Source organism: Montipora foliosa, chromosome 8 (assembly GCF_036669935.1).
Source record: "Montipora foliosa isolate CH-2021 chromosome 8, ASM3666993v2, whole genome shotgun sequence".
NCBI classification, from domain to species: Eukaryota; Metazoa; Cnidaria; class Anthozoa; order Scleractinia; family Acroporidae; genus Montipora; species Montipora foliosa.
The window spans coordinates 31437977-31449160 of NC_090876.1; the positions used below are offsets into that span (position 1 = coordinate 31437977).

The 11184-nt window shown below is 40.5% G+C and overlaps 1 protein-coding gene across 1 annotated transcript; it reads right to left on the reverse strand.

Moving 5' to 3' along the window:
* Positions 1-4817: 4817 nt before the first annotated feature.
* LOC137968614 (uncharacterized) lies at positions 4818-7104 on the reverse strand. The gene has a single exon (XM_068815148.1). It carries the CDS (start codon positions 7102-7104, stop codon positions 5992-5994), a length of 1113 nt encoding a protein of 370 aa, XP_068671249.1. The 3' UTR covers positions 4818-5991.
* Positions 7105-11184: the final 4080 nt, after the last annotated feature.

Consider the following 11184-nt stretch of genomic DNA (forward strand, 5'->3'; position numbering starts at 1 on the left):
TAGGTAGGAGACTTCAAAGAAAATTTTTTGGTACAAAATATGTGATATATAGTTCAGCCATTGGTAGTGGCACTTATTTGTCTGTGTTTGAGTTGAGCATTGGGAAAAAGTCGATGATGGCATTTTACAGGGTATGTGTTTGTATACATGCAGCATTTTCTTGGTATGGATTAAATTAGTGGGTTGGAATTTGGGATAACCTTGATTGAGGTGGGTATGGACATTTTTCTGGAAGCGCACAATAGAAGGGGAGGAAGCTGTGAGTGGAGTAAAGTTTTGTATTGGTAAATATTGACAACCAGTGTAAAATGGGGTCCAGGAGAAGTTAGAATACAGAATAAAGTTGCAGGAAAAGACTGGTTTTGTCGCCAAAATTCTGGTAGTGAGATCATTTTTAGACAAGTGAGATGGTACAGCGCCTGGAAGGGTTTCCAGATTAAACAAAGAGGACAACCCATGATGAAAATGAAACATAAGATCTTTCACATAATTATTAAACTTTTTATACTAAAATGTTTAGGCTTTTACTTTAATTTCTCCTCTTAATTGTTATGTAGATATTATAAATGCATTTAGAAATCACACAATAATTATTTAATAGCTGAAATACAGGAATTTATTCAGTGCCAATATTTAATTGTCCAGTTGGTAACTTGAGTCTTTTCGAAGTTACGAGGTCTTCAGTGTTATTTTCCCGAACATTTTAGCAGCAATTCAAAGTTTTCCGAAAGTGATAGTTTTTCGGTTCCTTTCTGCATTACATTTTCGATTCCGAAAATTTTAGGCTTCCTTTCTCTCCGAAAAATAACCTAACCTGGGGAGTGAAATGGGAAAAATGAAACTTCAGAAAATCGGAGGGAATTTATTACATAAGCTTCGAAAATTGTGTACTTGAATGGAACGGTCATCTAGAAATTTTTAGCCTTCCTCAAGCTAAAGAAAATCCTAGGCAATGTTTGCTTCTCCAAAGAGAAGCGACGAGGGGAGGAAAAAATAAAGCTTTATCTTTCTTTATCCCTCGTCTCGTGCTTCGCACTCGTTTCGCGCTCCGAGCAAATGCTGCGTTCGCCTCACTTGGCTCATAAAGCACCTGTTATGCAGGCTAGAATACCTCTTCACATTTATGAGATAAGGTGTCATTGATTTGTTAGAGCAGAGAGAGACATTTATAACGTGCAAATAGTCACGAGCTGAAAGGTAACTGACTGATTTGTAACAAGGACTCAGCCTGACAAACAAGAAATGATTTCACTCTCTGAAAAGGAACGCTCTTTTAAACATAAGCAAAGAAAGGAAAACAATGAACAAAATAGATTTTTTCTTGACTTATTTGTTCCGGCGAGAACAAATGGTGAATGATTCACTTCTGCAAGCAGCCTTTGAGGAGAAGTGAGAACACCGTTTAGGCAAAACTCTACACTTTGTGTACTTTACCAGCCTGTTCACAGACTCTCTTCAATTTTAGATGCACATATAAAAAAAAAAGCGCGTTCCGCCCTCTCTCATGGGCAATCGCTTATCTTGTGCGCGCACCAAATTCCCAAAACAGAAAAAAACGTCTGTGAGCAGGGTAGTACTTTCTGTTTCTACATATTTTGCGCACGGAGCTGGCAAGTACAACTGTTGTTTTTCAGCACCAGGTACTTCTAATTCTAGTTGCTGACAAATGTTTTGAAGAAGATCGTCCCTTGGCCATGGCACAGATATCGTACTGATTGTAAGTGATGGGGTGCTGTAGCGTGATGGATAGGATTGTTTCTCGTGCCATGGTAAAGTTTTCCTCTTCTACTACAGCTTGGATTTCAGCATCGTCGGATGTTTGCAGTCGGACCTTCACTGCAAGACGTGAGAAATATGAAGTGCACTGTTGTGGGGTAAGAAACTCGGATACTTTGAACAAACAAACTCCATCAGGTCCTTGTGCACGTCTCATTTCACGTGATACGATATCACCGTCCAGTTTTCTGCTACTGGTTTGACCAATTGTAAGCTTCGCATTTAGATAATCCCTCTGGTTTTGGTTGAAGCGATATGCTTTTTTGCTCGGCTTGAGCGCCCATCCTTCTTTTACCTCTACTTCGCCGGATGTAGCCTCTCTTGTATCCCTAAAAGACGAAGACAAAATAACTTGACTGGTCGTGCCCTCCTCCAACCTGGACTTGTAGCCTAGTTTGGCAAGGTCTAACAAAGATCGTTTCTCTAGCGACTTGGTGCATTTCTCTTACATTTCTCACACCCATCCTGAGGGCAGGTAAACACAGATGACGATTCATTTGTATGGTCAGTGGGATCATGAACCTGCTCCGCTTCCGTCTCTTGCTTCTTCCTTGACTGAGTCGGTTTGGGGCTAAGGGATTTAAAGTCTCCAGAACAAAAAACTCAGATGAAAGCCAACTATTGCCATGCTCTGAGGTAGATAACAAATAAAGAAACAAGATTTGCATAAACAGCACTGTTCAACTAGTTCAGTACTTCACTCTGCACAGCCTGTAAAGAGTGCCCCTTTGGTCCACTTTACTGCGTGAACAGATGAAACGTTTGCTTTTTACATCTTATGAGGACATGTTCTTCAGAACCGCCATATTCTGCAATGTTCGTTTTAAAAATTTTGTCGAACAAATCAAGGGCTATAAATCTAACAAGGGGCTTAAGTATTCTACAAAGCAAAACCCCACGGGGTGGCAGACACCCGCTCCTCCTGTGTATCAGGGTGGGTAATGGATTCCTTGCATCCGTCTGAAGGCTATAACAAACGATAAACGTACACCCTTTTACTGAAACTTTAAAAAATATATATTGGCGCGATGACATAATTCTAAGAAAAAAATGAAATTGTGAATTTTCATAAGACTAACCTTCTGATGTTGTTTCCAATGGGATCTCTTTTCCCTTTCCCATACCATAAGTGCGCCAAGCTACGAGAATTTCGTCTTTAAACTCGAAATTGTTTAATTTGTTGATACCAATAATCTTTCTGTTGTCATCTACTACTGCTTCCTCTTCAACACTTTGCTTGACAGCAACTCGAACTCCTTCTATCCCCCCATGCATTGTCGTGTTGTCGTCAAGTTTCTCCAGTGCATCTATTCTCGCTTGGTCTTGGTTAGCTGATCTCAGGATGTGGCATTTCCAGGACATTATGGCTAGCTGGGCGGTCTGGAATATAAATAGTGCTTCGTCTTTCACGTCCTGAGTTGGAAAGGTCTTCTCGCCAAGGACCCGTTCAGTCTTTGCCAGAGTTTCCTGAAGACTTTGACAACGGTCACAAAGATCAGTGTGTTGGTGACTGCATTGTTGCTGGTAATCTGCATCACTACTGTCGCTAAGAGCAAACAACACACAATGGTCTGCTACGTTAGAGGGGCTAGTGACATGAATCTGTTGACAAGACAAAGTTGAGATTGCTGTTTGTCTGTGCTTATACTTGAAATATAATAGTTAATCAAATCATTTTTTAATCTAACAAATATTATTAACGTAAGGGGGCAAATAACTTTTAACTTTTGGGGAGTCAGGGTGGTTTAGTGGTCATCAATCATGTCCTCCCACCTCTGTGACCCAGGTTCAACTCTGGCCTCGGGTTGTATGTGGGCTGAGTTTCAGTCGATCTCAACCTGACTCTGAGGGTTTTTCTCCGGGTACTCCGGTTTTCCTCCCTCCTCAAAATCGACTCCCAGTCATTTACATCTGGCTGGGTTTGCGGTGCTCCGAGATCACACATGGATCGTATGGCGGCAGCCATGGGCGCCTTCACGTGCATTCGGTCCGATCCTGTTGAGCCGGTTGATCCTGAAAAGCCCTTGTTGGGAGCGGTCAACTGAGCGCACATTTACACATTTACAAGACCACTATCCTTGTGCGGGCATTGTTAATCTCGCGAACTTATGTAAGCTACAATCATGGACAAAAGTGTTGGGAAGGTGACTTCATTTTACAGATACCCCCCTCCCCCTTTTCAATGTTGGATTTTCCAGGGGGAAAAAATGGTGACTTTTTTAACCTGAAGAACTCCAACATTGAATATGGGGGAGGGGGGCCACAAGAACATGGTATTTCCCAAATACTTCAGCCAATAGTTAGAAAAATCGAATTAGGTGTGAAGTGAGCTGATGCGCGCAACCTTCCCAACAACTTTTGACCACGATTGTCTGAAAAAGGTCGAAGCGCAATAAATGCAATTTTATACACGTGGATTCATTCCTTTAACAGAAACTCGAAGAAGTGGCAAAATATTGGCATTTCGATATGTTTCGTTCAAGTTATTGCTGAAATCAAGCTCAAAGAACCTCTTCATATTTTCTTTTTGATAATCTCGCAAATAGTTACGTGGGATGTTTACGAAATGAATAAGAATAATTCCCGGTGAGCTGTATTATATATCTATTCGCTGTTGTTAGATATGCAATAGGTGCGGTTACACGGGGCACTTTTACCGTGGTAAATTACCTTTTTACCACGGGAAACTGTATTTAGTAGTGTGACCGACGCTTCCCGAGGTAAGTTTCCCGTGTTAAGTATCCATGGATACGTCAAAAACATGAAACGAAGCGCCCATGACATTTAGCGTGGTAAGTTGCAATGGTGTTTCGATGCCCAAGGTACAAGAGCCAATCACGATGCTCCGTTTGACAGCAAAGCTCATTCGCTCCAAATGACAAACTCGTGCTTGCCGGAGTGAATACTGTGGATATGGCGGAATTTCGGGCGATGCTGTGAGTATTTTATGTATTTCAATTGATTTTTTTGGACCTGTTTACTAGACCCACTATTTTGACAGCGGCTATAACCAAAATTATTTTTATTCTTCTTAGGAATTCGAATATGCATGGTGATTTGTACAATGGCGTTCTCTTTAACCAGCGATACCACACACGAGAATCTAACGAACATCAACCTGAACCGCCTGGCTTAGTAATCTATCCTGGTTATCAGCAATGTCAGCAGTTTCACCCTAATGAGTATACTAGTATACATGAAAGCCCTCGCAGTGAAAGTCCGTCGGGTTCCTCAGGTTCTGGCTCGGAGAATGTAAACAAACGGTGGGAAGCGACTGAAGTCAAGATCCTTATCTTTGCCTACAAAGACCACCGAGAAAATCTGAATAAATCCAAGAGTAGTAAGGGAATGTATGGGAGAAGATTTTTGACACTTTTACTGAGCATTGCAAAACGGCTGGCATTGGAAGTTCCAGAAGTTTAACTCAAATAAAGGAGAAATGGCGAGCACTATTCGAAAGATACAAAGCGATTGTTGACAACAGCAAGAAGACTGGTCGCGGCAGAGAATCTTTCCAGTTCTTTGAAATTATGGATGAATTTCTTGGGTGCTCTGACAAAGTTCGCCCAAAATTTGTCAAGGAAACCCAATTACTGGAGAATAAGAAGAATAGAGAATCGGAAAATCTGGATAAAGAAGAAGCAACCAAGGATTTACCAGTCGTGGAAAATTGCAAAGACGGCGCTAGCCCAGTTGTGGAGAATGTTCCACAACAGAGGTCACGAAAAAGGAAGAGAAGTCAAGAGGAAGGCCAAATAAGTGAATCGGATAAAGCATTAATTAACCTGCTTCAATCTCAGCAAGAATCGATTCGACAATCTGAAGAGCGAGATAAGGAGGCCATCCAAGCCATAATGGAATTTCAAGCTGACTCAGAACGTAGACACCAAGAATTCATGGTGTCCGTTCTGGGAAAACTTGGTGACATTTTTTCTTCTAAAAACAAATTTGATTGAAACTGTAGAAACGTGAAGAGCTTTATTTTTGTTACACTTCCGTAACGGAACATAAGGAAGACTCGTTGTATTTATTTTATAAATGGACCTTGCAGACTCAAATATTAACCAAACGTTCAAGTTTAATGTAAACATAACTTGTATTTTAAGACGTTGTCGTTCACGTTTATCTAAAACCATTGTACTCTAGCGAAATAATTCGGTTTACAGTTTTTTGCAGAAAATGAATTAACTGTTTATTCCATGGTTACATTTTGAACTACAGATCGGCAACGTAATCAACAACTCCTTGAAGTGTTGCGTTTGCACCTGGTGTGGGGTCTTCATCATCTTCGCTGTCACAGTCGTCGCTATCGTCTGAAACGTCATAGTCTTCCCCTCTTAATGTGCAAATGTTGTGCAGCACACATGCAGCAATGATTGTGGCAGGGATTCTGTCTGAATCTTCGTCTAAACGTTTGTCTAGCACCCGCCATCTCCCCTTCGTCTTTCCAATGGCATGCTCGGACACGATTCTTGCTTTCGACAACTGTTTATTGAATTTCTTTTGTTCTCGTGTTAGTGTTCCGTTGTCCTTCACAGGGCGAAGTAGCCATGTTTTTAAAGGATATGCTGAGTCTCCTACGATTAATGGCCGAATGACTGTACCATTAAGGTCCATTGTAGGCTCCATTACAATGTTTTCGTTTTCAGCAGCGTCAAATATTTCACTTAGTCTCAAAACTCGTGCATCGTGTAAGCTGCCTGGATATCCTGTTGAAACTGATAAATAAAGTCCATGCGAGTCAACAACAGCCTGCATCACGTAGCTGTAGAAGTGCTTTCGGTTAAAATAGTCCTCATGATTATTTTGTGGCGCCTTGATTGGAATATGAGTTCCGTCAATTGCTGCCACTACATTCGGAATCTTGCTGATCTGCGAAAACCCCTCAATTTTTTTCATAGCATCTTGTCCTGTGATCGGAAACTTTATGAAATCACCCTGGAGAGAATTTAGTTCATGCACAAATTCATGGCAACATTCTATTGCTGTCGATTTTGAAACTCCCATCATTAGTCCACATGTACGATAACAGTCCCCTGTGGCTAGTCGCCACAAGCTTGTGCTCACTCTTTTCTCCACTGGAACTGCGGCTCTCATGGCGGTATCTTGTCGGGATAACGCCGGCCCAACTAATCTACAGATGTATTCAAAAGTGGCTCTAGAAACCCGAAAGTTGTCTTTCCACCAGCTATCAAGCGATCTATCATTTAGCAATCTTTTAAACCAAAGCTGTGGTCGAGGAAGACTCCATACACTTCTACGCGCGCGCGCTTTAGTTCCTCGACGTCGAATTTGTCTAGTTAAGACAGCAGTACTCTGTTGTATCATTGCAAGCAACCACCACCTTTGAAATCTCCTTCGCATCAAGTATCGCATAAAAAGGTAAGTGGAAAGTCGTCAGCATGATAGCAAGAGAACGATAGATATGAAACACGCTAATTCTTTAGAATCAAACTCCATGACTCAAGAAGTTGCGATTCAATTTCCCGCCACATTTGCGTGACATTTGTTTACCTTGGGAATTCGCGTGTGACCGCTTCAACCACGGTATACTAAAACCCAAGTGTGATGTACCGTGGGAAAATTTACCACGGGAAATGGCATTTCCCGTGCTGTGTGTAACCGCACCTAATATTTGCCATAAATACGCGATAGATTTTGCTAGGATAGGTCGTAAGTGGCTTTTCATATATTATTGAACCCTGTGTGTAGCCTCGAGGATCAGGTTACTGTTATATAGTCAATACTACACAGTTCTCCTCAACAGTACTCCATACATTCCGAGGAAAATGTCGCTATTTAGTTCGTCTTTGGGTTCAACTAAGTGCTTAGTAATGACCATTGTAATCCAAACTTTGTTTTTCATAGGATTGCAAACTGTAAAGTTTGGTTTTAAACATTATTTACACAGTACTCCATCGAACGAATATAAATGAGAACTTATTACTCAATTACTCTTTTAAGTTCCCGCAATAGAAGGGAGTACTGTTGAAAATGAAGGAATTTCTTTATTCCAAGGGTCAAATTCACAATCAGTTACTTTGCAGTATTAAATTCTATCCATAACCATTCAAGTTGTATCGTAACGTACCGCACTGGCCTCGAAAATTGCCACATACTTGTGGAGTACTGTGTGGAGTACTGTGTGAAAGACCGTTCTGTAGTCATTTATTAACATACGGCAAGAAGATGAATTAACAAGATGTAACTTTTTGCGCGGCATGACATACAAATGCAACATTTCTTGTTCGTTTTGATTATTAACGTTTTATACTTTGTTTCTTGTGATGTCAAACTCTAAGGAACTTCATATTCACGAAACGCCAAGAATTTAGAGCCTTACATATGTAACTTTAAAGTGTTATCGGGAAATCATACGCATGCAAGTGTTCATTATACGTCAATAGGTCGCCATTCACTCTGATCGCCACATCACCTGAAGGCCATCTAAAAATGCATTTACTTAATAAACCGGAAAAAAAATAGTACAACAACAAATTTTCAGTTCCAAACACATGGTTTACATGTCTTGGTGAGGTTTGAACTGGGCAAAAAAAACCTTTGCTATATTACCATTGTGGGAGTAACACAAAGAACAATACGTCGACCATTACAGGTCACTTGTCTTCTAAATATTTTGTATATTTTGCAGGAATTGTGCCTCTAGATACCGAATTTACGCTGCAATACGTTTTTAAGTGGTGAACTTCATGAAACAGAACGGCAATTTTACGGACAAAGGACTTTCAATGCGCATTGTTGTACCGGTTCTAAGATACCGTTGTAACGCAATATTGTGTCACGGCAAACCCTTCCTCGGACTGAGCACATAGGTGGCTTAAGCAAATTCCATGTTCTGAGAATGGTGCCCAAAAACAACGACAATAAAGATAATCCATGGAACCGTAATTATGGAGAATAACAACTGCATATCTTCCGTAAATTTTGTGTTATACGCCAAAAACTGTTTAAAGTTGTTTTCAGACAATCATGGACAAAAGTGTTGGGAAGGTGACTTCATTTTACAGATACCCCCCTCCCCCTTTTCAATGTTGGATTTTCCAGGGGGAAAAAATGGTGACTTTTTTAACCTGAAGAACTCCAACATTGAATATGGGGGAGGGGGGCCACAAGAACATGGTATTTCCCAAATACTTCAGCCAATAGTTAGAAAAATCGAATTAGGTGTGAAGTGAGCTGATGCGCGCAACCTTCCCAACAACTTTTGACCACGATTGTAGTTTTACACGTGCACCATTTAGAGAAGAAAAAGAGTACAAAAATTTTTTTTTTTTTTACGGAATGATTTCGTTGACGAGGTAAAATAAGTACTTATTTTTAGTTTTATTCATGCTGTGTTTCTGGAGTCAGAATTCACATTACCTTATAGTCCCCCTTCAAATACTGCTTGCTTGTCATAAGAGCTTGCACAACTGTAGTCTCCCACTCCTTGTCGGAACCTAATTCCCCTATTTGGTGTACGAGGGCGACGAGATCATCAAATGCACGAGCACCTTCAGCTGCAAAATAATCTAGGCCCTGCAGTGATTTTCTTACAGAGGCACTGCATTCAGAGAGTACCCTTCTCATAGTAGTTTCCCTGAATGGTTTGAAGTTGGTTTCCAAACAGTACTGAGTGTACTGTTGTACCACTGGCTCGGGTATCATCATTCGGATTACGTAAGGTACTTGAATAACCTGACCAGACGAAAGCTTGAGATGTTTTTGCCCAAATGGAAGGTCCTGAACAAGATGCGGGCTTGTGATGAAACCAAGAAAGTGGTCAAGCTGCCTCAAGTCTACTCGTATTTGTGTGGTAGGCTGTTGTGGAACTTGAGCGCCTTGGTCAAACTTTGATCGAAGATTAGCCATGGAGTATCTGTATCTCGTCAACCCTGGGATATAACGGGAAATGTCGTTGAAAGTTCCGACCCCTGTCATAACCGAAAGCACTTGTCTACAGGTATCCCAGCTGGTTGCATTCTGGTTCGCTTCTGATAGGGCCTCTAAATACAAGTACTCTGAATGTGACAACTCGCTCACACCTAGGGCCTTGTTCATAGCCGTGGAAGGAGCTAAACGTCGCCAGAGTTCCCCAGCATTATCAGGCGTGACGCTCTTTAGCACAGTTGCTACTATTTCTGTGGCTCTCCTTGTCTGATGTTGTCTTGTTTGCTGAGAAGAATCACTCCAAGAAAGCCATGGCTTTGCAAGCGCTTCAAATTTGCATGCTACCAGGAACTCACTCAGCTTTTTGCGCAGCTCTGGTGAGATCACAGGTGTAGTAGTTATAAGAGAGGCGATTTCAACTTTGTATGATACAAAGAAAAACTAAATACTTATACATGCATGACTATAATGTACAAAGACCTAGTCTACTGAGAACGTATTCTTGTGAGTCTGGTAGCTACAATTTGTATTTAAATACATTAGTTTTAAAAATGGAACCAAAAGGTCGAGACAGCAGAAAGCAAATCGTTATCTTTAAGAAAGTTATGACATTTTTTAATTTCGAAGACATGTTTTGATGTTACAAACATCATCGTCAGTTACAAAATATTTGAAAAACCGTTAGGACTTATATAACAACTAGGCGAAACTTGCATAATTAAATATGATTAAGTGACAAGAAATACATTTGAGTGAGTTACAGAGTGTTAGAAAGAATGTAGAGCCTAAAGCGTAAGTGTCAGGTTGATGTGATGAACTTGTTGGTTTAAATTAGGCTGTTCCCAATTTATATGCCTGAAGAGAGACAAGTCCTCTCACGTCTTCAAACATTTACTAAGCTCAGAACGTTGTCGTCAATCTTGCTTCGCGGACTGTTTCGAAATCCTTGATTCCGCCCCTACTAAATTTCAACTTAAACTCAAGGAGGCTATGCATATAAATTGGGAACAGCCTAATTTAAACCAACAAGGTCATCACGTCAACCTGACACTTACGCTTTAGGCTCTACATTCTTTCTAACACTCTGTAACTCACTCAAATATGTATTTCTTGTCACTTAATCATATTTAATTATGCAAGTTTCGCCTAGTTGTTATATAAGTCCTAACGGTTTTTAAAAATGCAAAGTTATTTTTTCTGCCACATTTGCAAAATTCATTAAGACAATGAGTGGGATTCAACTCTGTGACCTTTATGTCGACTTAAGTGATACCACCAAACTGACATTTAAATTAAAATCCGAAATAATCACATACTATCATCACTGTCTTCACCAGCAGAAGAGTGGTCATTACGTGTATTTGGTGGCTCTGCCAAAAAGAGGCACAGCTTTAATTTGTCTTTCAATATTGGTAACCTCAAGCTCTTTGAATTATTTACACACAAAGTGACTTGGGAGATGTGAAAGCAGATGATCCCAATGTTACTAAATTGATGCAAATAAACTTAAAGCCGAAT